Raw genomic sequence first — 27,387 nt, forward strand, 5'->3', positions numbered from 1 at the left:
TTTTTTAAACCTTAGGTGTACATAGAATACCCAGATCAAATAAGCACTATGCCAGAGTACTGAAAATTTCTCACCTCTTTGTTCTGTTAGTAAGAAGTGCATCAGTAGTATCTAGCAACAGTCAGTTCTGGAATATGATAGATGTTCAATAAATATCTAATCAATGAATTAACTCATGCCAAGATGAAAAGTGCTCCAATTTTCTAGGTATCAACTTTCCAATGCAGCCATTTATCTTAAAGACAGGAGACAATCTTAGACAATTGAGCTGTGTCTATGGACTTACAGGAAAGAGCTCTGGGAAAGCTATCACCCTGGAAGTGAAACTGCTGCCCATTTCAAAACCATCAACTACTCAAATTGAAGTTTAGCAACTGAATTTATTCTGCAGGAGGTGGAGACCCTCTGTAACCAGAGATTAGGTGAAAAACAAATCAATTGAAAAGTAGAGTTCTATGTTCATGCAAGTGTTCTTCCCTAAATCTTCCTACCCCAAATTTGCATGTGTCAGTATGGCATTTGACTTTTTAGTTGACACTTATACTAAGATTGTATATGAAAGTAAGAGAACAGCATTTAACATTTATCATATAAAAATTTCTCAGTAAATGTCTGCTATTTTTCTTCTTATCTTTCATCATAGAAATCACTATTGGACCTAAAGTGTCCATGAATATAAATATAATGTTAACTATATATTGAAATATCATGAATTTCTTGCCTTTATTTGTGATGTTCATCAGTAATTTATTCTTTTCCTATTTTCGTTATACTTGTGATTCAGAATATTGACTATTTTTTAAAGTCATTGATATTTTGAAATAATCTATAAAAAGAAAAGTCAGGAGCCTAGGTGGCTCAATCAGTGAGTGACCAACTCTTGATTTCACCTCAGATCATGATCTCAGGGTCACAGGATAGAGCTCTGTGTTGGGTTTCACACTGAGTGTGGAGGCTACTTAAAATTCTCTCTGCCTCTCTCTGCCTCTGGTCTCTCTCTCTCTCTCTCTCTCTCTCTCTCCCTCCCTCTAAAAACAAAACAAAACAACTCAAACTAATGGTTTGATTGGGCAAACAATGGAAATTGGAAACTATCAGTTTTATATATGCAGTTTCATTTGTTTTTATCAATCCTGTAATGTTCAAGTGGGATCTAGAGGATACTTTGACTTCTTGGGACCACCTGGGTGTCTCAGCAGTTGAGTGTCTGCCTTTGGCTCAGGGCATGATCCCAGAGTTCCGGGATGGAGTCCCACATCGAGCTCCTTGCATGGAGCCTGCTTATCCCTCTGCCTGTGTCTCTGCCTCTCTCTCTCTGTATCTCTCATGAATAAATAAATACAATGTATAGAAAATACTTTGACTTCCTTTAAGATAGTATAAATCTCTTTTTATTTTCCCTTTTGTTTCCTCTCTTTTTTCCCCATAGTGTCCTAAGGTTGACCCCTTTCCCACTCTTCTTCCATCTCCCTTCATTCTGGGAAAATTTCCTTGGATACTTCTTTGATTATTATTTCATAATTTTATTTTCCATTTTCCTTTGTCACATAGAGTGACTTTCTGTGATACATTTTTTCAGGTTCATCAGTATTTTAATTTTATGGATCCATTTCCTTCTCAGGGTCAACAATGAAGTAATAAAGACCTCTAAAGATGTGTTTAGTGATTCCTATATTTATCAATGTGCTGTCTCCCACTATCATCACAGATACATCCTTTATTAGTCTCTTTCTTCTCTTTTAACCAAATATTATGCATGCTCAGTTTTAACTTTCTGAGGTTCCAGGGGTATCCTTTTTTTTTTTTCTTTTAGAAGTCTGCCCCCTGTATCCAGCTGAACTATTCTTCCTTTTCTAGGTACAACAACACATTTTCGTTGAATATAGCTTATCTCTTTACAATGCATATTAATTAAGTAGCACACCTGATTGATTTTTTTTGTTGTTGTGGTTAATCTTTCTTTCCAGATATCTCCATTATTTGGATGGATTTTTTTTCCAAATGTAAGTGTTTTGAACTATGAAACACTTTAGCCACCTGTTTTTTTAAAACAAATTTTAAGAAGGAGACTTTTTTAAAGAATCAATCGATTATATTAATTTTATATGCTTATTTTTCATTGAAACTAATTACAGTAAAGTGATCAGGTCTATTATCCCTTTGTAGAAATCATGATTTTTTTTTCTTATAGTGCGCTGTTTACTTTTATGAAGAGTTAACTTTTGACTGTAGAATTTAACTTTCCGGGATCCCTGGGTGGCGCAGCGGTTTAGCGCCTGCCTTTGGCCCAGGGCGCGATCCTGGAGACCCGGGATCAAGTCCTATGTTGGGCTCCCGGTGCATGGAGCCTGCTTCTCCCTCTGCCTATGTCTCTGCCTCTCTCTCTCTCTCTCTCTCTCTCTGTGACTATCATAAATAAATAAACATTTAAAAAAAAAAGAATTCAAGTTTCCCTATGGATTTACAGAACATTATGCATCTCCAGGACCCTTCTCATGGGCTCAAGTCTTATTGGCATCCTTCAGCTTGGTGCTTGTTGGATATAACAGATTTTCCCATCAGCTTCCCAATTTCATCCTTGAGTATCCTCAACACTGCTTGATGATTCCATCTAAGAATGTATTTCTCCTCTTACCATCTGTGTTTCTCTCTCTGAAGCTTTCATTCTCTATGCTCTTGAATATGGAGTTTGGACTATGTACTATTTACTGTGTCTCCTGTAAAAGGAATTGATCATAAAACTCTCTAACTACTCAGTTCTTACAAGTTTACCATCCTCTTCCAAGAAATATGAATTACTCCCTAGGTTTATTTAGCTCCCCTTCTACCAAGCAGATATTTAAGCTCTCTGTTTCTCAGATAACTGCTAAGATAATACAGGATTAATCTATAATTGACATGTTCCTTCCATTATATTTATATTAATTTATGTTAACATTATAATAATATTTTTCACATTATGCCCCATATGATTGCTAAACTCCTCCTCACTTTTCCCCTACCCCTCCTTTCTATATTTTTATCTCTATTTCCTTCTTTCATCATATATTCTCCACAGACCCCCACCCTCATACACACACACACACACACACACACACACAAACACACACAGATCATACATTACTGTTAATATCCACTTTTCAATTCCAGTTAGTGTTAATCTACAAAGAAGTTAAGGGCATCGATTTTGGGGTCAAATCCCCTTGCATTCAGCCTTTTGTTAGGTTGGGGGAATAACTACCACCAAAGTTCGCTCACTCACTGAAAGCAGGTGAGAAGAGCATGTACTTCACAGTGCAATAGCTTAAACCTCACAGAGTATTTGCTTTAAACACAAGATTATCTTTCCAAATGTTTTATTAAGGTAAAGGTTCTTTGCCAGTCAAAATTTTAAATTGTTGGAATATTCCTCAGCCATTAGAAACGACAAATACCCACCATTTGCTTCCAAGTGGATGGAACTGGAGGGTATTATGCTGAGTGAAATAAGTCAATCGGAGAAGGACAAACATTTTATGGTCTCATTCATTTGGGGAATATAAAAAAATAGTGAAAGGGAATAAAGGGGAAAGGAGGAAAAATGAGTGGGAAATAATCAGAAAGGGAGACAGAACATGAGAGACTCCTAAGTCTGGGAAATGAACTAGGGTTGGTGGAAGGGGAAGTGGGCGGGGTTGGGGGTGACTGGGTGATGGGCACTGAGGGGGGCACTTGATGGGATGAGCACTGGGTGTTATTCTATATGTTGGAAAGTTGAACACCAATAAAAAATAAATTTATAAAAAGAAAGTTTTGAAAAAATAAAAAAAAATTAAATTGTCATTAGTATGAAAATTTTGCTTTTTGCCTGCCAAACTTTAACTTTAAACTTATTGCCTGTTAATGGGTAAATATAAATATATATATACATCTATATATAAATATGTATTTAATGGTGTTAAGAGAAAGCTAATCACCTTATACATTCTGTAATTCTGTATTTATTTATTCCCTGGTGAGATGGGAATTGAATTTATATAAATTAGTCTTCTTCCCTTACCATATCAGTGACACAGATGTGAAAAATTAAACATCTTCTAATAGTGGAAATAGCAGGACTACTCTCCTCAAAGTGCATTAACTAACTGAGGCTATGAACACTGCCACTATATATTTTACTGCACTCACAGACAATCATAACACTCTTCTCAATATTTATTTTTTAAGATTTAATTTATTTATTTGAGAAAGACAGCAAGAGACCAAGAGAGAGTGAGAGAGAGACTGCACACACACAGAGGGAGAGGGAGAAGCAGACTTCGCACTGATCAGGGACTCTGACTGGGAGCTCTACCCCAGGACCCTGGGATCATGACCTGAGCTGAAAGCAGACACTTAACCCACTGAGCCACTGGGACACCACTCAATGTTTGTATATATTAGATTTAGCAGAAGTAAGTTGTTCCGTAGTCATTCATGATTCTCCATTTAGCAGGAGCAGTTAACTCCTACCTTCCCTCAGTCATTTGAACATTCAAAAAGCATGATTGAGGAACACATTGTTACAGTAGATTTGGTTTTCTGTGAATTGTAGCCATGGTGTATGCTTGCAAGTCACAAACTCCACCTCTATCTTACGTATATAGTCATTTCATTTTAGCTCAAAGAGAACATTACTCATTTGTTGATTCAGTGTGGATTTATTGAGTGATTACTATGGGTCATGTATCTGAGTCTTAAGAATACATATCCATAAAAATAAAGCATCTATGTTGAGCCTATTGCATAAAGAAAGAGGGAGCTATTAATCAAGTAACTCCATAAATACACTAATTTCTAGGAAGGAAAGAATATTCAACTATAAGTATATATAACCCTAGTTGAGGATTGGATTGGTGTGGTAAATATGACTGCAGTTTCCCCGTGTGATTAATATTGGTGTCTTTGAAGTCTGTATAGTGGGTGATAGTTAACAAATTTATTTTATAGAAATCTCAGGCTTAAAAGACAGAAAGACTAAGTGCTTGTTAGATAATAGGTTTCATTTTGTAATCCATAAATTCTAAGGGTAATATCCAGAGAAATGTGACACTGCCAGTTTATGTTTCACAAGTTGTTTTTATTTTTTATTTTGTATAAAATGATATTTGACAGACAACTCAAGCCTGATTCAGGCTGAAAGGTTTTAATTTGGGGAATAATAATTTACAGCTTGTAAATTTAAGAGTGTGCAGTTTTGTTGTGAAAATTTGTCATAAAAGGCCATATCCAGACTCTCTTCCACATGTTGACGCATGAGACATAAAATTAATAGCAAGTTTAGTTCCCTTACCTATGTAAGAAAAATCATAACATTTTAAGAAGAATTTTCTTTAACCCATTTTAAATTTTTTTTCAGGAAAAATATATATTCTATTAAATTGAGTTACTATTTAAAACTAATTTTTATTATTGAAAAATTTCATTAAATAGATTAACAATTTATATTCACTATCTCTAAAAATTGCAATTACTCTAAAGAGAATGACCTTTAATTTTACGTTTTTACCTCGAGTTACTTGAAATGAAACAGAATATGAATTTGTAACTTATTGTAAGTTCAAATATTTAATTGATTAGCTACTTGTCATAATCCATGGTTTGTGAATGTTTGATCCAATATTTAAGGTAGAGACTGGATCACCATAAAGAAATCTTAATGAGGTTTTTGCTTAAATGTTTAAAGACATTACCACAAAACAGATTAATTTTTCATTAGCATGTAACTATTATTTTGGCAATGATTTTTCTGGACAAAGGAAAGCAATTTGTAGATTCTTTTAAAAAAAAGATTTTATTTACTTATTTGAGAAAGAAGAGAGAGAGAAAGTATCTGAGAAAGGGGAGGAGCAAAGGGAGAGGGAGAAAAAGAATCTCAAGCAGACTCTGGACTGAGCAAGGAGCCTGACTCCAGGCTCCATCTCACAAAGCTGAGATCATGACCTGAGCTGCAATCAAGTCAGGCACTTAACCAACTGAGCCACTTAGACGTTTTACTATCCCTTAAAATTTAAAATAAATTCTTTGAGTATGGCTTCAATTATAAATTATTTTGTTAATTTTACTGATTAATTAATTCCACTAAGGCTTATTACCTTGATCAAGGTTTATAATATTTAAAAAATTGACATCCTAGGATAAAAATTCATGACTTCACAAGCATACATCAAAATTTGCTTAAGAGGTAAATTATGTCCCCTGTACCATTTTGGTTAAGTGTTACATTCTGCTTCTTTAAAGCTCTACAGAGTTAGTACTATTAAATGTATGCTCCTATGTGAAATGACTTTATGTCAATAAGGTTAAGAATTTGCCAAAATTCACAGGACTTAGAAATTTGTGAATTGAATTGGTGAGGGTGGGATTTGAAACTTCAGGTGACTCCTAAATCTATTCTCTTTTGAAAAATTAAAACATTGCCTCCCTAAAATATTAATTAATGTGTGAAATGCAAACATTTTCATTAATTAGTCAAGATAAACACCTTTTAAATTATAAATACAAGGGACATTCATATTTGTTTATTTCTTGTTTCAGAGAGGGTCAGTGTATTTTATTTTAGCTCAGTTGTATCTGCCCTTGGCTTGTCTACACTGCTTAATAATTACCAAATCTCTCTAATGTGATTGATAAAGAATTGTGGTAAGTTGTAACAGATGTTACTGTTACAACTATAGTCCCAAAATTTAGAAAAGCTTTTTCTTTTACTTAATTCCTTTTCTTCAACTTAGAAAGTCCTTCATTGACAGCATGTATGTATATGTTTTATATCAGAAAAAAATCTGCTCAAAAGAGTAGCTTAATTTAGATGTAAATAATAAATTACTATATTATGTATATATCTGTGTAAGCACAGCATGTAGTAGCCTTATATTTCTACAAAATGAGTTACCTTTGGGAATAATGGTGTTTATTATAGTAATTGAATTTGTGGCATTTCCCTTAAAATTTTAATAAAACCGGGTACCTGGGTGGCTCAGTCAGTTAAGTGTCTGCCTTGGCTCAGGTCATGATCCCAGGGTTCAGGAATTGAGGTCCTGGGATCAAGGCCCTCATCAGGCTCCCAGGACAAGGGGGGGGGGCTGTTTCTCCCTTATGCCCCTGCTCGTGCTCTCTCTTTCTCTCAAATAAATAAATAAAATCTTAAAAAAATTTAATACAACCATATCTATTAAATTGCAGAAAATAGCTTAAAGCTATATAAGATAAAATTAATTTTCAGTTATTTCAAAGCTCTGAAAATTTAGCATTTTTTAAAATAATTAGAAATATATATTATAAGCGACCATTCTTTACAACATTTTCTATAACCCCACTTCCATTTTATTCAATTCAATGATAGAGAGAAGCAGCTATACCTACGATTAATCCTTGTGGCTTTATAGGGGTCAGGGTAATATTTAGTTTCAATCTTGCTGATTTGACTTTTCTAATCTACTATGTGTTGTCAGCTCTTTCAAAATACTACCCTCATTAATGGTGCTTCCTAAAATCCTGCATGTAGGGGCACCTGGGTGGCTCAGTGGTTTGGCATCTGCCTTTGGCTCAGGTCATAATCCTGGGGTCCTGGGATCGGGTTCCACATCACGCTTTCCAGAGGGAGCCTGCTTCTCCCTCTGCCTGTGTCTCTGCCTCTCTCTTTGTGTCTCTCATGGATAAGTAAATGGAATCTAAGAGAAAAAAAATCTTGCATGTACCTATTGTACATAAGTCATATTTTTCATTGGTCTTTTTCTTTCGGTATTTTATTTGCTTAGGTTCATTGTGCTAAATCCGTAGCCTCATCCAAAAATACTACGCAAGCTTTAAAAACTCGCTACTGTTAACTTTTTTTTAAAGTTGTTTTGTATCAAGGGGCAGGAGGACTAAAGAAAGTGGATTCTTTACCCTGCCAACTGCTTAGCATTCAGCTGCCTTAGAAACACTAGCTTCAGAGCTACAATCATCCAGGCCATTAGGAACATTTCCCTTTTACTGGCCAAATGGAAAACAGCATCTCTGTGAGATGCAAAAAAGAAAGAACGTTCAAAGAACCATTTTTATATGTATCAGTTATACATAATAGAATTATGGAGAGCCAGTATTGATTATTAGTGGCATTTTTAAGGATCAGTATGATCTTACAGATGCAATTAGAAAGTTATTGCTACTAAAAATTGGCAAATCAATTTATGATTCTTATGCTGAATTTGCCATAGATTAGTGCTTGGGTAATATATTTTGGTTTAATATTGTGTTGTGTACACAAATTTAATTAATATTGAAAGAATTAAAATTACAAGCCAACAAATATAGTATTGTGAAAAATAATATAATAGTAGCCTCTTATGACTTAGAGAAGCAACTTTATTTATTGTAAATTAGTAGTTAAGGGTGAATCTTTTCAGCAGGTGCATCTTCTGATTTTGTCAAGGTTTTTATTTATTTTTTATTTTTTTAAGATTTTATTTATTTACTCATAGAGACACGCAGAGAGAGAGAGAGAGGCAGAGACACAGGCAGAGGGAGAAGCAGGCTCCATGCAGGGAGCGTGACATGGGAGTCGATCCCAGGTCTCCCAGGATCACGCCCTGGGCTGAAGGCGGCACTAAACTGCTGAGTTACCCAGGCTACCCTTGTCAATGTTTTTAATACTGATTTTCCTCTGATATTGAATTATCAACAGTGGTGGATTCTATATTTTTCAGGAACTGGATATATATCTATGTGTAATTTAAAAGAAATTACGGTAGTTAATATATTTTAAATACCTGAGTACATTTATGTATTCACATAGAATTTAAATACTAATAAGAAAGGCCTATAGCAATATGGCAATGATGTAATCATTATTTAAATGGAATTTGTTGATGTCATTCTTGTTTTCCAACCTTTTATATGAGATGGGTACAGATAAAATTATAATAAATATTGTTGTAGAAAAGTAAGCATTACATAGACATACATAATAATAGATGCCTCCAAGTCAGAATTTTTAGCAGGCAAACATACAACTTAATCAACTAATAGAAGCTTCTTAGAGCCAACAAAAACATTTTCAAAGTAATGTTCTGGCTGAACTGTTTATAGCCCATTTGTGTGTTCTACAAAATAGTGCTGCTTCTAAAGGGGCTGAGTTACATTAAGCTCTAATGATTGTGCCTATTTCATTTAAAGACTTCCAAAGGTTATGATGGGAAGATATTTATGTACTGTGAAGGCTTCAGGTAGAATGGAGCCTTCAGTTAGATGCAGCAGTGTTCTTATTTAATGTAAACATAATGAATCTGGATGGAATTCTTAGATCCTTTAGGTAAAATGCTCTCATTATGATAATCATACCCGACAGCATGTTTTTAATTCAGCATTCCATTGCTTTGTTTTTCCAAAATTTAATGAATGCTTGGTCTAGTTGCAACTGAGGTGAATTTTATCTTCAGGAAGGAAAACAAAGACTGCACCTATAAGTTTCCAATTTATATACAACCAGTTCCTTATTGCCTTCTCAAGCTATACCGAAGTCAAGATACTCTATGTTGCTTATGATGTACTAGATTACATGACTGGAAAACAAGCAAGTAAACCAACTAATAACTCCATGATCTTGATATCTTTGCATAAAAATATTTTTTAGTTCATGAGCTTGCTCATCCCAATAAGCTGCAGGACTGGGATTGGGGGATGGGGATTTGAATCATCATCGTTTACTAGGATCCCAGGCTGATGGACCAGCATAACCATGCACATGCATGCTTTAGAAGTCAAAGTAAGCCACATGGCCACACTGATTTTAAAGGAGACCTGTAACTGCAGTCTTATCCTGTGCCCAGGATGAAGAGACACTGAGTATCTGTATTCATACCTACATGTTTATAACTCACAGTGTGGTACTTAACTGTCCAGAGTTGACATCCTTTACTTAAAGTGCTTCTTACCACCACGTCTCAGAATTATTTCTCTTTCTCTTTGGGTTTTCACCAAAAATCAGTAGAGACGATCATAGTGATCATGTATCATTATAATACAAACCAATAATGTGGAGAGTGGAAATGAGAGATCTCAGATCAACATTTATATTTTTTACATACACAAATTTATACTTTTTGGATATACACAATATAAGTGTAATATATTATTCCATTTTCATATAAAATATAACAGAAAAACTAGGAGAAGAATTTCATTTATTTTATTTATTTATTCATGAGAGGCAAGACACAGGCAGAGGAAGTAGGAGAATTTCAGATAGAGCTCTCAAGACAAGAAAATAATTCATTATATTTATTAACAATAATGGGGGTTTTAAATATTAATTAATTAATTAAATTAGTTGTCTGGTTAATTTCTATTAATATTAGTCTTACTGTAGCAATACTCTCAAAAAGTTGTCCTCTACTTTTGGTTGTTGTGTGACAGACAGAGTAATCAGATAGGATGGCAAAGTGTTTTGTCCAACTGAAATGTTAGAAGGTAAATTGAAATTATAAACTTAATCGGGGTTTACAGATTAAGGTAATAAAAAGTGCCTAATAGCTGAAAAGAGCTTCCTGGAAAGTTGTTCACAGTTTTAGGCTCTGCGTAGCTTGACATGGTCTGAAAACCTAGGGGAAGAGAAAACATATTCAAAATAAGTAAGATTACTTATGTTAAAGAATAGTGATAAATAAGGTAGAGCAATTATGCTAAATAACCTACTGCACAGTTGCATTTTTGCCCCAAAAATATTTTAAAGTCCTTCAATAAAATGCATTCATTTATAGTTTATCTTGCTTAATATAATCTTTGAGCCCTTGAGGTCAGGGTTTTTCTTACATTCATCTACAAGACTTACACATTTCTGATAATGGTAATAATAGTGAACAATTAATACATTTTCTTAAATTAGTGTTAAAAACTGATTTCAGAAAATGACACAAATTTACTATAGCTTTTTCATATTTTATCTATTTTTTTGGCCAAATTTAAGAGGACCAAACTAAAGAAAGTAAATTAGGTCAGAATAGATCATGGGTTTTTATTTGTATATTTACAAATTGTTAAAAAGACAAGAAAAACTAGAATTGCACTCTTTAAATATGTAATTACTCACAGTCATCTAGCATGAAATACTTCGTGATTTAAAAAGAGTTTATATGGTATGTAAAATATCACAATTGAGTCAGTTTTCTTGGTTATTCCAAGTCCAGTTTATTCTCTTAGTAGTCCACATGTTAGTCTATGATACATGCATATGAGTTTATAAATTTAGAACTTTAAATCATTGAAAAAGATACACTCTAATTTTAGGTTCAAGTTATGTCACTCCCTTGACAAAATTATAAACTTTTTTCAGCAATTAAAAAAAGTACATATTTGAGGGTAAGCCTACAAAGTTTGGAATTGGGCAACTAGGGATCCCTGGGTGGCGCAGCGGTTTGGCGCCTGCCTTTGGCCCAGGGCACGATCCTGGAGACCCGGGATCGAATCCCACATCAGGCTCCCGGTGCATGGAGCCTGCTTCTCCCTCTGCCTGTGTCTCTGCCTCTCTCTCTCTCTCTGTGACTATCATAAATAAAAAAAAAAAAAAAAAAAAGAAATGGATTTAAAAAAAAAAAAAGGAATTGGGCAACTATTATTTAGATCATGGTTTAATAAATAATTTCTTACAAGCATTATATGATTATGTACCTTTAGATCTATCACAAAATATTAAAACTTAAATGTTTTATTTAAATGCCCTTCTTCATAATTTTGAATATATACTTACATAAATGAGATATATAAGTATATTATACTTACATACATCATATGTAATAGGTAATTAATTATGATTATAATACATTATGTATGTAATTAAATATATATGTATATAAATATATATAATTGACACATGTAATATGTAACATACATATATCATACATGTTTAGTATCTTTCAAAATATATTATATTTTATATATTTATAATATAATGTTATATATTATTACAATGCATATATAGTATAATGTTATATATTATACATATATATAATCATATATAATCAGTTCATGTAAATTTTTTATAAAAGGAGACATAAAAATGATTAATATAAACCCAGGTTTTGAAAGATGAAAGACATCTGTACCCTTTTCTGAGGAAGCATGAATTAATAAATCCAGCAATGTATCTCCAAATACCCTTCATATATTGAAAAAAGAGCACTTTGAGAAAATGCTAAAGACAATACATCAAATTATCTAATTAACAGATTATTTTCCAAATAGCAACATTAGCATTGCTGTTTAAAAGTGCACCCACTTCGAACCTAATGAATCAGAAAACTCTGGGGTGGGGGTGCCTGGACGGCTCAGTACATTAAGCAGTTAAGCAGTTCTGCTCAGGTCATGATCTCAGAGTCCTGAGATCCAGCCCCACATCTGGCTCCCTGTCATGTATCCTTGGTGGGAGGCCTGCTTCTCCCTCTCCCCTGCTTGTTCTCTCTCTCTCTCCCTTTCTCTCTTGCTCTCTGTCTCTCAAATAAATAAATAAATAAATAAGATCTTAAAAACAAGCAAACAAAATCTGGGGTGGAGTTTCCAAGTGACTCTAATAGGTGCTGAAGTTTGAGAGCCATTGGTAGAACCAAACCATTTAGATTAGCTGATTTATAGAGGATACAGCAATAGCTTCTCAATGAAACAAAACACTAGGTTGACTTATTCTCACGCTGAAGTCTTCCCTAGATTCTTGAATGAACCTTACCTCATAATTAATATCTAAAAGACCAAGTGGACTGTTTGGCTGCCAAATGTGTGTCACATGAAGGAAATCTATTCATAGTTGAGACTCTGTCAAGGGTAGGGGTCTTTGTCCTGCCACTATTTATTGTTCTTCATTATCCTGTGTAAATCTTTACCCTGCCTTCCCTCCTTCAGCAACTTTTTTCTTTCGTTCAGTGACTGCTTAAATATTAAATATCACCTCTCTAGAGTTCCCTCCTCTGGTCACTTAAAGTAACATAGGGCCCACTGCCTACAGCTCTATAGCTTACCAAAGCAGGCTGTCTGTGGTAGCTCTCAGCACTTAAAATACTCTGACATTTGTTTAAAATTTAAGTTAATATCTTTGTTGTATTTACTTTTAAAACTTTCTCTAGAATGTGAGCTCCATTTGGACATGGACAGTATTGGTCTGGTTCACTGATGTATCCTTATCATTCACTGTTCATTAGTACACTGCAGGCATTTTTTTGGAGGAAAAAATATAAATAAATATGGACATATTTATACAATATTTATTCAATGTTTTATTTGCTAGATAGTAATTGAGTAAAATAACACACCTGGGAGTATTAGACCTGGTAGAGGGAATTCTTCCCTCAGAAAGAAGGTATTTGAGGTTTTTATCAAACCACTCATCAGAAAAAAATCAGTTAATCAGGGGATCCAGTTCACCATAGTTCTTTGCTAAAGTATTATTAAGTTGATTTTAACTCAATATAAGTTGGTAAATCTTTGTTTAAATGTATAAATCATTTATTACTATATATTCCATTTCAATTTGGCCAAATCCATCTGAAAAGTCATTTTGCATCTTGAGAAATTGCTAATCAAGTTGAATTTAGGCTTCAAAATAGATTGTAAACAATTACTCTTATAAAAAAGTGTTTCTCTTTTGATCATGTTTTTTTTTTTTTAATTCTTCTACAGCTCCATGATATTCTTGAAGTTTTACAGGGTCCCACTCTAAAATGAATAGAGAAAAAAATCATTAGAGTTATGAAAATAAATTGATTCTTTTTTTCAATTTCCTTAAAAAACAAAGTATTACCTTAGTGATTTTTTAAAATAGCTCTACATTCATATTCTATGCATAACGAAATCATGTTTATGAGTGTATCTTTCATTGGGAAAAAAATCAGTGGAAGCTATTTCTTTTAAGTGGCTTATTTTTTCCTTTATATGATTTGGTTTCAGAATATTCACTCCAGTTACATAAATTATAAATGTTGCTTCTCCTACTCATAGTACATGATGTATTATTACAGGCCAGACTCATCGTAATGTGGTGACCACAGCAAAACTACCGAGTGAACTTTTCAAATGAAAATATTCAGATAGATTATGTGTTTATGAATAAAAATAAATTTGCTTTTCAGAGAGTTTGGCCGCTGGAAAGTAAATAATCTTGCAGTTGAGAGAAGAAATTTCCTTGGCTCCCCTCTGCCTCTTGCTCCTGAATTCTTCCGCAACATAAGACTTCTGGGACGTCGACCTACTCTTCAGCAAATCACAGAAAATCTTATCAAGAAATATGGGACCCATTTCTTGCTATCTGCAACTCTGGGAGGTATGATTCTTTGAAAATATTTGTGTCTATGTGTGCTTGTGCATAAAACTGTAAAAATCAGGTAAAAACGTGTTGATTAATCCAGGTGACTTCAGTTTGTGTAGGTCTAGAATTTTTTCACTAATATATTCAATACATTTATTGAGTTATTACTAGACACCTTCTATGGTGTTCACAATGGTAAAGTAAATGTTTATTACTTAGTTCCTGCCTAAAGGCAATTTATAATATAATAGCATGCATTAAATACGGTCATAGCTATTGCACTCTGTAGTGTGACGTGACGTACCAAAATTTGTTCCAAAAAATGAATAATAAACAGTCATGTCACAGGTGGAAGTCATCACTTCTGGTTACAGAGAGCAGGAAAAGTTTCCTGGAGTAAACATGAAAGATCTAAAATTACATTTTTTAGCACTATTTTAGTATTTCTGATTGTGGTTGATATATAATATAGAGAGAATGATCAATAAATATCAATTATGATCCATAATGTAAAAGTAGAGATTAATAATGTACTTCTTTAATTTATGAATTTGTAAAAAATAAATCTGTGGTTTTAATATTTTTAAATATTATGTTTTATCATGGTGATATATAATTCAGTATTTTGGATACATTTAGATGATATTTGAGAAGGAAAAGTAATAGAAAAAAATAGGATTTTCCTAAACTATAAATATCCCAGAAATCCATATATTTAGTTTTGTGTAGGACTTTTAATAATGTTCAACTATTTTATTTAGAAATGGGTGTTACTCTTATAATGAGGAGCACTGAATATAATTGGATACGAAATTATATAATTGGGTAGGAAAACCATGAAAACAGTGACTACTTGCTTCCTTGTGAGTTGCTCAGTAAGTTTACTGAATACAGGCCAACTGAGTCATACCAATGATGAGGTGGTATAAAAGGCCACTAGTCTTTCATTTTTCCTATCTTAGAAGATGGCTCTTTTCTCTCCTTTACCTGCCAGTCCAGTCTGTCAGTAAGTCATGCCAGTATTTTTTTTTTTCCAAATATATCCCATGTCAAAGCTTTCTGACTTCCACCCAGACATCCCTAGACCAAGTCATCATCGTTTCTCCTAGAATACGCCTCAGGTCCATGCTCCACACAAATCTTTTAAAAACTTGGATCAAGTCAAATTACTCTGTGTGTCAATTAAAACCTGTAACTAGCCACTTAAAATCCAAATGTCTTGCTATAGTTTATAATGCACTATATGAATGGTTTGATACTGGCTTTTGCCACAGATCTCAACTTTTGAAAATAAAGAATACTTTATTTTTCAGCCACAATGACCTTCAAATGATTCAGGTCAATTTTTCTGCTCAAATATTACTTTCCATGGAGGGCTTTCCTGTCCATTCTACCAGGAATAGTGCCCAGTGGTCCACCAGTAGTCTCTACTACCTCATTATCGTCTTTGGATTCTTCATAGTATTAATTTTTATGTGAAATATTTTATTTATTAGTTTCTTGGCTTATTATTTGTTATTTCTGCATGTTTTCATAAAAACAGGAACTTTTCCTATCTTTGTCCTCAATTTAGGAATTGATGTAGGAAGATAGTTTTTGGCACAATGTATGGCATCATTTAAATATGCAATGCGGGACACCTGAGTGGCTGAGCAGTTAAGCGTCTGCTTTCAGCTCAGGGTGTGATCCTGTAGTCCCCGGATCGAGTCCCACATCAGGCTCCCTGCATGGAGCCTGCTTGTCCCTCTGCCTGTGTCTCTGCCTCCTTCTCTCTCTCTCTCTCTGTGCCTCTCATAAATAAATAAATAAAATCTTTAAAAAATATTAAATATGCAATGCATTTATGTTATTGTTATTGTTATTACAGTACTATGGATAGAAAAATTATAAAATATCCCAGTAATTATAAAAACTCATTCTGTGAGTTATGTCTATATGGATTAGTAAGGCCAATGATTATTAATGCAAAAAAATCTGAAGTAAAAGTGAAAATTAAATTATTACCTTAACTTCCTTTGAAAAGTTCAGTGGTCTTGTACTTCATCATGTTTGTGTCGACAATGTCTGATACCCAGAAGAATCTCAGAACATAAAATACATTCTCCAAGTAAGAAAGGAAGCAAGTGACAGAGAAAAGACAAAAGAGATTAAAAAATACAGATGATTTTCATGGATATATTTTTCCTTATACTAAAATTACAATGACTTTTTGATTGTTTTGGCATTGTAGATGCAACATTCTGGCCTTCAGATTAGTTTTTGTTGTGTATGTCTTTTGTTTGTATAAGCATGGTCTAAAAATCCTTTGTGGAATTAAATCATTTCTTCAGGTTGATTAGTCAATGATAGTAATATGCTCTCCCAGAATTATTTTACTTCAATTATTTAAAAGTCTTATTCAAACATTTTCTTAAAGGCACATCATGGAGTTGGGTAAGGGAGGCGAAGAAATGGAATTGCCAGGCTTCCTGGCCGCCTCACTTCTGAATATTCCTCGCATCTAGTATTCCTGGTATTTTCTATTGAAATTCTTTTTTTTTTTTTTTTTACCCTCTAAATGTTACTTATAGTTTCTTTCAGTAGTCTCTGCTGTGTGATGTTAATAAGTTAACTAAAATGCCTGAAATTATTAAATAGCTTAAGGATATAAACTATTTCCAATTAAAATATACATCAGGTTGATCTCAGGCAATTTTAAAAATATTGCTGTTGTAATTATACTAAATCATTTTTTTTTTTTTTTTTTTTACTAAATCATTTTTTGTTGCTATAATATACTTTAGCTTTATATGTTTTACCTGGCTGAACATGAAATTGTATCATTGCATTAAAAAAATAAGATTTGTGGTATATAACTGGAGTTAATTCTCTCTCTTGCTCTCTTCTTAATCAACTAAGTAATAACTCTAATACTAACACACTGAGGATGTCATGTATATAAGCAAACATCTTAAGAAGCCAGTTATTTTTTGTTTCCTAAGTAATGATCTTCAACTAAATTTAAACATTTTAAAAAATGAGCTGTGTAAAACGCTCTCAGTATTAAAGTGATGAAAATAAATAAATAAAAAGTGTCTTTTTTCCCTGAGTTATTTAGTACATCATATTATTGACTTAGACATAAAACTTTGGATAGCATACTTGAAGCCTTTAATGGAATATTTTATGATATATAAAGCCAGTGATTGAATTATCTCCCTATAGGGAAAAATAAATTATAAAAAACTTTCTTCAATATATATCATTTTCCACATTTATTTCATCTTATGGCTTCTAGACTATTTATCAATATAGTAATTCAGCTTGCTTCTATTTGGATAATGATATCTAAACTCCATCACTGTTTAAATATCTAAAATAAGCTACTCAATATGAAGAATCAATCTTGAAAAAGATTGCACTAGTGGGATATATTGATTTCTAGCTATGGAATATATTTCATGACTGTTTTTGTAATATATTTCATTATAATACAATATATGACAAATACTGAAAAAAAAAGTGTCTGTGTACTGAATATAGAACAACAACAACAAAATGATTGAATAGGAAAAAAAATACAAAGACCTTAAAACTACTGGGTTGACTGGGGAGAGGGAGGGTGCCCAGCATAAAGCACCAAACCCAGGTTCTGGATCAATTGAAAAAGGCAAAAAGACTACGGAAGATTCAGACCAATACTTTACTTAAAATTTTGTAAGATGTTGTAGCAAAATATTTATAATAATTTTAGATTAGGGACCAGTAATACACAGACTCGTCTAAGCGATCATTATAGCCCTGAGCCACCCATGGTCACAGGAGCATATGGGTGGCTCCCATATCAACCTAGGTTCTCTAAAGCCTAACACAGTGAAGAACAAACCAAAGATTGTGCTCTCTCCAAACAGGCACATCTTGAAGAAGAAGAGGCAGGGTTACTCATGTCAGTCTTTTTCCTACACCAGCCTTTCTGTTAACTCACTGCACTTCTGTGGGAAGAGTCAGGAATGCAGGGACAAGGTTTGTTTGGACAAAATACCTTCCCTCAGAAAGGAGTATAGGAAAAAGTAGTCTTTTCTTGATAGAGATATTTTTAAGAAATAAAAATTCATTCTAGGAGCAAATAGATAATACCTTAAGATTTGTTTATTTGCATCTCTAGAAAATATTTTTCACCCTCTGCAACATAAAAACAAATGCTGTTTGACTACTGGTTTTGAATGCACAGAGTTTTAAAAGTGATAATTTAATTTTTGGTGGAAATAGTTACTTTTTTTAATATGTAAGTTTTTTAAAATTTTTTCCTCAAAGTGCTCCTTATGAGAATGTACCTTGTTATTAGCATATTGTTCAACTTAAGAATTTTATCAGATATATAATTTTGTTTATATAAAGAAAATATTTTATTTACTATTAGAATGTAAAAATACATGATTGAAGTCTTCAGTAGCATTACCTTACCAGCATAGTTATTTAAAATAATAAATACTACCTCAATAACCACATAGTGTATAAGTCACTATGGATGCAAAGTAGTTTAATAGCTTGCAAATTTTACCATATACTGTTTGCATATGTATCTCTTTCAAGAAGAACAGAGGCCTGGGACGCCTGGGTGGCTCAGTGGATGAGCCTCTGCCTTCAGTTCAGGGCATGATCCTGGTCCTGGGGTCGAGTCGCACATCAGGCTCCCCGCATGGAGCCTGCTTCTCCCTCTTTCTATGTCTCTGCCTCTCTCTATGTGTCTCTCATGAATAAAAAAAAAAAAAAAGAACAGAGGTCAGGAGTCAGGCAGTATGATACACTATAGATAGAATAACAATTGAATTTTCAAAAATTGTCTTGCGTCCCCATGAGTGTAAGATTCCAAATATCCTTATCTAATTTCAGAAATACTAAATTCTCACCTTTGTCTATGTAAATTACATTCTGTATGAAGTGTCCACAGATAGTTTTAAATTCTATATCAAACACTACCTTCTTTCAAAATTAATTAATGACTGTGTTTCTCATTTTCATTTGATCTCTTCTTAGCAAATACCAATTCCTTTTGCTTTAGTTTAACTGTAACATAATTAAAGAAGCAAATCTACTAAAAACATATGCAAATAGAAATACTCACTAAAAATGCATGGAATTATTTCCTCTATTAGATTGCATATGCTGGTTTAAGTAAAAGAACTGAAAGCAAAGAAATATTTTTCTGATGCTTCTTCCCGGGGAATCATTAAAATAATGATATTGAAGAGGGAAAAAAAATTGCCACACTTTTTTAAAAGTAAAGATATAATCCTTAAGATTAGTCAGTTGTACCTATTCCTCTCCGTTTCTGTCTCCATCTGTCTCTCATCTCTTTCCCTCTCTCCTGATCTCTCATGTTTCTCTGATAAAATTTTTTAAAAACAGAATTTAAAACAGAAATGTAAATTAAATTTTAATGTTTTATAAGGCAGTTATCTACTAAAAGGATTTGAAACTATTTACATAAATGTCATAAATATAAAACAAAAGAAATTAGGATTAAAATTGCTATGTCAATGGATTTTAATAATGACATTCCTGGCAACTAAGTCAAAAGATAAATATTGTTTTAGTATTTTATAAATTTGATTATGTTTTCTTTTTCCTCCTTACCTTATAGCACTTCGACAAGGTAGATAAATCATCTGTCCATTGTTTGACAAGCATGTACTGAGTTAACCTGTAACAGTGCAAAGACCCAACGCCTTCCTTAAGGGAACACATAGGTGACTGACAAATAGAGACATTTAAATTGATAATAAGTTTTACTGTGGTTTAGAGCCTCATTACTCAAGTGTAGTTCATGGTCCAACAGCACCAGCATTACCTTGGAGCTTGTTAGAACTGCAGAATCTCAGATTTCATCTCAGATTAATGAATTAGAATCTACATGTTAACAAGATCTCTGGGTGATTTATGTGCACATTAAGGTTGAACTGTTTAGAGTATCTATATAAATTTAGAGTGTTCTTAACTATTCTAGAAATCTCACTTCTGAAAATTAATCTTACCAAAATAGTAGCAGGAGTCTATAATATAAGGAACAAAAATGTTCATTATAACACTGTAAACAACTCAAAAGAGAGGTGACTTAACTGTGTTTCACTCAGGATAGATTCACTTTCATCTGACATGGAAACTCTTTATTTCCAGTTCCTCCTCTTTCATGTCATTGTTCTATAGAGAACATTATGGTAGCTGGGAAATTTTGTTTAAGGTATTTTCAGATTTTTTGGGGCATAATTGTTAATAATCATAAAGTCAGATGCTTTCATTTGGAGTATTTTGCAAAACATATTATGTTTCTTTGTCAAAGCTCTATAAGACTAGTTATTTCCTTCCCATAATATCTTGCAGATGCCAATTGGTGTTAAGCCAACATGTCTGTTTTTACTGTTTAGATATTTGGCTCTGCTTCTTGTCAGAAGCCTATTTTCCTCAGATTGATTTTTTTTTTTTTTTATGTCTGCTTGTTTCTAAAACACTTTTTTTCTGCAACACTATAATAGTGGAAAGATAGATTTCATCAGTATGTTTACCTTTTAACATGTTAAGCTAAGAAAGGATAGATCATCAGTGGTGAGCACAAAGTACACTGTAAAAACTGAAATATAATTTCAAAAGAAGAGCTATACTCAAAATATTATAAGACTTTAGCACAAGACATAGCATGATCTCTTATTACCAAAAAGTAAGATAACATTTTTGGATTAAGATGACACATCCAAAGTAAAACCTACGAGCAATTACATTTAATCTATGTTTGCATTGGCATTCCTATGGGAAAGATTTCTGCTAAATAGCATTACTTTACAAGTAAAACTCACACAAAAGCAAAACCGACATTCACAATAAGATTTTCCAGTGTAAGGAAATTGAATGACCAGGAGGACATCTACCATAAATGTACCATAAATGTATAGTTGTTTTGTTTTGCTTTCGTCTGGATGAAATGGTATACATTATAGGTCGGTAGACTAACCCAAGGGCAGAGTAATGATAACATAAAATACAACCAACCTATAAACATTATTTTCATCACAGTAAAGAAATAAAAAACAAAACTAAACAAAACCCCTCAAGTGGATTTTAACTGCAGTGGCTGTGCCTATCTAGTATGCTATGATTGTGGATCCTCTGTGGTCTGCTCTGGTGTCACTTTGTTCCAAGAATCAAGTTGAAGAAGTTTCTCTTTTGAACGTGGAGACCTCCTGGCAGAGGGAAAAGGCTAAATAATTTGTGTAACTTTGCAGTACTTCTCAAAATTCGTACTAGATCATAGCATACTGGCTTTCATGTATTCCAATGACCCAAATGTTTTCCTTTCCAATGCCAGGTTATAAGGAATCCCTCATGAACTGTTTATACTTCTTCTCTATAATGGACCATTAATCCATGTATCCATGTTTGGCTCCACAGTAGTGCAGAAAGTAATTGCAAAAAAATATTGCAATTTGACACATCTTCATTACGATTTATCCCTAGGATTCTTTTACTCATTCTATTATCCATTGTTTTTTGACTTTTTCTAACTTTTTGAGAGCATTACATTAGTCCTTGATAACTGTATATATGAGAATGCAAATTGATAAAATCCAAGGAAAATATAATAGTACAAAATTTCTTTAAAATTTCTCTTCCTCGTGGACATAAGTGATTTGAAAATCAGGACCGAAAACTACATTACTATGAGGTCCATAGCATATCAAATGTACATAATCTCCTCTTATGAACTGATCATAACATTAAAGTCATGATTTTTTTGATGTTGTTTTATTGTCTTCTGTTTTGCATTCTCTCCGAAAGCATCCTTCAATATATGCTTTTAATGTCCATAAACTACCACAGTATTTTAGTAGTAAAAGACACAGCTGCGTGATTTCTGTGTGAAATAATCACGTCTTTTTATATCCACAGTCATTAATCCTTTTTACTTTCTAACAAACTCAGAATGTTGAATCGTTTTCAGAATCACATTTAGTTTTTGCAAAATGTGTGGATGTCCTTTGGTACTCATGTCATGCTTATGGGCAACAGCTGGTTTAAAAAATAGGAATAAAAATGAAATTTCAACACGAATTTTAGTTGATTGAATAATATCTCAGTTTTCAATTGTGAATATTGTGTGTTACGTAGAATTCTGATGAACTTTTATAATTGAATAGTTGAGAAAGAGTTACAATTAAAGTTAAGAATGTATTCTTCTTTCGTTTTGCATTCTTTTTCTCTTAAAACCCTAAGTGTTTCTAAAACTATGATCGTAAACATCACAAAAACATGGTAGTTATATATAATTTTAAAAACACAAAAAGATCTCTTAGAGGAAATTAATAGGCTTGTTTGTGATGTAGATTGAGTAGCCTTGTCAAAATATCTTAGATATTTAACAATCCATGATTTATAACACTTGAAATTTAGCATAAACTACCTAGTTTACATCACATAGTTGTCTAGTTTGTTGTAAATGAGGATTTAAAATATGGTATTCATAAGAACAATTAGGGTAATTTTAACTGCCTCACATGCTTCACTGCAGGGAAAGCTACTATATACATGGATTAATGTCCTACTGTAGAGAAGAACTGCCAGCAATTTGAGTGGTTTCTCTTTATCAGGTTATTGGAAAGAATGACCAACTGCTATCTTTAATCATCCCATGTATCTTGATTATAAGATCTACTAGAAAACAAGTTTGACTAAGTCCAGGTTCCCGTGGTGAAATTCAATCTCTCTGAAATGTTAACTTGTAAAAATTTAAAACCTCCTTATTTACAGTTAGGCCCTAATTAAAAAAGGAAAAAGAGAGGAAACCAACGTTTATTGTACATATTATATGTGTTCTGCCAAGTTCTATGGAGAAATTACATTGCTTAGTTTTTTCAAACAGATGAGAGTAAGATATTGCTTCTGTTCTAGAGACAGGGATGCTAAGGGCATGTGCAACTTTACCAAAGCCACGCAGTCATTGCTAGAGGACAATGAACTGTTAGGATTTACCTTCACATACACCTGACTCCCAAACTCACATTTTCCTTTTTCTTATTATATCATATTTCCTTCATTTTTTAATGCTTATTTTTTTAAACATTTTTTAAATTTTTATTTATTTATGATAGTCACAGAGAGAGAGAGAGAGGCAGAGACATAAGCAGAAGGAGAAGCAGGCTCCATGCACCGGGAGCCCGATGTGGGATTCGATCCCGGGTCTCCAGGATCGCGCCCTGGGCCAAAGGCAGGCGCTAAACCGCTGCGCCACCCAGGGATCCCTCATATTTCCTTCAAATTGAAACAGTAACAAGGAAGCATGTACTGTAAAACTAATAATAAAAGTGTATAAAGATTTACAATATTTTTCTCCTTTGATTTTTCTCTGTTGTCTATATTTTTTTGCTCTCAGGATAAAAGGAGGAAAACACATTTATCTGTACCTTACAAACAAATGTGGCCTCTGAAAAACAAAGGAAATATTCTTTAACTCTCCAGTAGATAGAAAGTGGAAGTTATTATTACTCATGATAATGATGATGGGCCATCGTTTCTCTATGTACAGCTTTGATTACTTAAACCTATATTAGCATTTATCATTCAATTGTAACATAGGACAACTCTGAAATTTTAATCCCCTCGCTCTCGTTATGTGTTATTTTCCAAATTATCACAAGCCAGCCTAACATTCGCAAAGTATTCTTAAATCAAATATTTTAATTTGCCTTTTAAAACAAGTTTATGCTACTCCTCTCTTTTTGTGTGATGGATGACTCAACTGAGGTCCCACTAAGGACTTTTCACCTGAAGAGTGAAGATGTATAGAGGGGTACAGTATTTAAAGGATTGTTTTGAGGACTATTTACTCATCATGTATAGGTATAGATTATAGGACAAGGGTTCACGGATTTGTAAAAGAAGTAGAAAAGGAGGCTTCTGTTCATCACAAATAAAATAGCTAAAATTAGTAGAAATGTGTATATATGAAATGAGTTGTTTTATCCTAAATTTTAAGGAATTGTGGTGAATAAAAGAGAATAATACTATGCCAACAACTTTTGAATTCTTCCTATAGTCTAGTTGTATTCTAAATCCTTTACAGATATTAGATGTTTCATGCTTCTGGCTACTCTTTGAGGAAGGAATACTATGTTCATTTTATACTAGAGGAAACTGAGTCAAGTTATACAATTCAAGAGTATTCAGTTACCAAGTACAAGCATCAAAACCCAAATCTATCTGGCACTAGCAGTTGGCACACTTACCTCTAAACTATAATAAGTCATTCTATATTTGTCCTTCTTCCAGCCACTCATTTTTGGTAAAAGAGTCCATTGTAGTGGTCTAATTATCTCCACTTGTCAATGATGTATAGCTTTTCAATTCATGTTGGGCACCTCCAGTGATAAGTAAATTCACTACTATACAAAAAGAGACATAGTGAAGATTACTCTTCACATATTTAAATGACTTTCTTGAATCTTCAGAAGGCAAAACTCATTTCCAATAAATCAATTGAACTAATATTTTGAATTTCATATATTACTGAATTGAAGAAGAGATTAGATATTGTTTTAAAGAATAAAGAAGTAAGCTTCCTTCTATCTACAGAAATCTGTAGAAAACATTGTGGATACAAGGAGGCTAAACTTGGATATTTGGATGTATTTTCTAAATAGAATCACCTGAAGACTGCCAAGTCATCCAGAATTACATTTTAGTCATAATATTAAAATTATTAACTTACTAATTACTTTAAACTTTCACAGTGAATAAATGTTTTAAATCATTCTCACTCCTTTCTTATGGCTGCACTGTATTCTACTGTACAGAAGCAAAATAGTTTATTCTTAATGATTAGGTATCTGTGTTGCTACCAATATTACAAAGCAAGCCACAGTAAGAAGCCTTTTGTATAATTTAGCCAGTATTTTTGGGGATAGGTTCTTAAAAGTAAGATTGCTGAGTCAATTATTGCTAACTATTGCCAAATTTCTTCTCTATAGTTAAATCATTTTGCATGACTACTAGCAATACATCAGAGGGCCTCTTTCCTTCCAGTTTGCCAACAGCTTTGGCAAAGTTGTTAAACTTTTGGATTTTGGCAAATTCTGTAATTGCAAAGTGATATATCAATATATTTTAATTTGCATTTCTTGTACTATTTTTACCTTTATTTCCTGTATTTTCTGCTTTATGAAAAGTGTTGCCATTAAAGCAACTTGGCAAGTTTGAGTCTTTAGCACTCATTATACAAAGTTCTTCTTTTTCCCATTTAATAATTTTTGGCCCAAATTGTACAATATCTCATATCAAGACTGTTAACTTTGCTTCCTTTTTATTTACATTTACCAAGATCTTTGCCATTTGGTTTTTAACCTTGCTTAATAAGACATGTCTGTTGTTGTATTCGTCCATTTGGGCTGCTAACAAAACACCACAGACGGGGTAGCTTATAAACACCAGAAATTTATTGCTCACTGTTCTGGAAGCTAGAAATCCAAGACCAAGGTGCCAGCAGGGTTGGGCTAGGGCCCTTTTTAGGGTTGCAGACTTTTTGTATTTTCATATGGCAAAGGGGCAAGGGATCTCTCTTGGAGTCTCTTTAATAAAGACACTAATTCCATTTTTGTGAGCTCTGATATCATGCCCTAAGCACTTCCCAAAAGCCCTACTTCTTAATACTTTTATCTTTGGGGGTTAAGATTTCACATACAAGTTTTGAGGGGACCTACACATTCAGAGCATAGCACTTGAATAGGTGATAGATCCTCCCGGGAGTTCTTAGACTACCACAGAACTGTTCTTTGTACATCCGTGTACAGGATGCTTGTTTGGGTACTCCCTCACAAGTTGGTTCATAGGGGATTTTTTTTTCCTCAGAGGAATTGGTCTTTCTGAGATAATAGTTACTCAAACCTCCATACTAGTTATCCTTTTTTCCTGGAGGATGAATAATCATTGGGGATTTTTTTTGTTTGTTGCTATAGTAATTTACATATGTTTTCCCTTTTCTCTTTCAGATGTTCCCACCTGAAAGCTATTTATCATCACATAACCTAATGCTTTTGATAATTTAACCCACTTACTCATATTTTTGGAGGGATTTTTTTTTTCACCTGTTCCAGTTAGGCTGTTTGACTTCCAGTATGCATATCGGGATCCAAATACAAATTGAGAATGTGACCTTTCAGAAATAACATTGTTAACACGCTACTTCTGGAATCAGTTGACCCGATCTCTTGCTTTATCTACTGTTACAAGCTGTTACTTATGATTGGATAATAACCTAGGATATGTCATTTAAAAATTAGTATTATTTTATTTACTTGGTATTTTATAAAACTGGCTTGCCAGTTCATAAGTGGGCATAATGCAGCCAGAACAGAGTGTTTCTGAAAGAATGACAAGTCTGACAATTTTGTACTAGATAAATATCCAAGAATATGGAAATCTGAAGATGGCAAGTTCTTAATATTAAATTTAAATAGCATCGATATTTTTTGTCAACAGTTGAACACTGAAAATTTCAGTTTAATTATACTTTAAATTTCATCTTTGAAAATCTATTATCAAACCTAAGTCTTCCATGGAGGTTAGTGATTTCTGTAGAGCTTATTTAACACATAATATTTTTATGTAATGCCACATGTAGGAAACCCCTGAATTTAATTCACATATATTTACGTAACTATATATGCATATGTATGTTTTCTCTGCATTTTCAAGGTTTAATTAAAAATGGCTAGGGGCACCTGGCTGGCTCAGTCTGCAGAACCTGTTACTCTTTATCTTAGGGTTGTAAGTTTGAACCCCACGTTGGGTGTACAGATTACTAAAAAATAAAATCTTTTAAAAAATGGCTAGTGTTTAGTAATATGTTCGGTCATGTTTCCATTAGACATGCTGATCTGCAATAATCATTTCTGAGTAAATACATATCATGAACACTACTTAACTTCATTTTACATATTTTCTTTTCTTAATTTGCTTTTGTGCCATAAGATGTTAGGTAAAGTATATGAGGAAATCAATAAAATCTTTTTTTTAAGATTTTATTTATTTATTCATGAGAGACACAAGAGAGATAGAGAGGCAGAGACATAGGCAGA

The 27,387-nt window shown here is 33.2% G+C and overlaps 1 protein-coding gene across 4 annotated transcripts in view; it reads left to right on the plus strand.

Moving 5' to 3' along the window:
- Positions 1-27,387, plus strand: part of BRINP3 (BMP/retinoic acid inducible neural specific 3) — a 377,833-nt gene that overhangs the window by 176,780 nt on the left and 173,666 nt on the right. For all 4 annotated transcript variants that reach the window (XM_025421013.3, XM_035711116.2, XM_035711117.2 and 1 more), the window contains one exon: positions 14,112-14,302. In XM_025421013.3, the coding sequence (XP_025276798.1) occupies positions 14,112-14,302 (191 nt within the window). The remainder of the gene's footprint in view (positions 1-14,111; positions 14,303-27,387) is intronic.

Source organism: Canis lupus, chromosome 38, assembly GCF_003254725.2.
Source record: "Canis lupus dingo isolate Sandy chromosome 38, ASM325472v2, whole genome shotgun sequence".
NCBI classification, from domain to species: domain Eukaryota; kingdom Metazoa; phylum Chordata; class Mammalia; order Carnivora; family Canidae; genus Canis; species Canis lupus.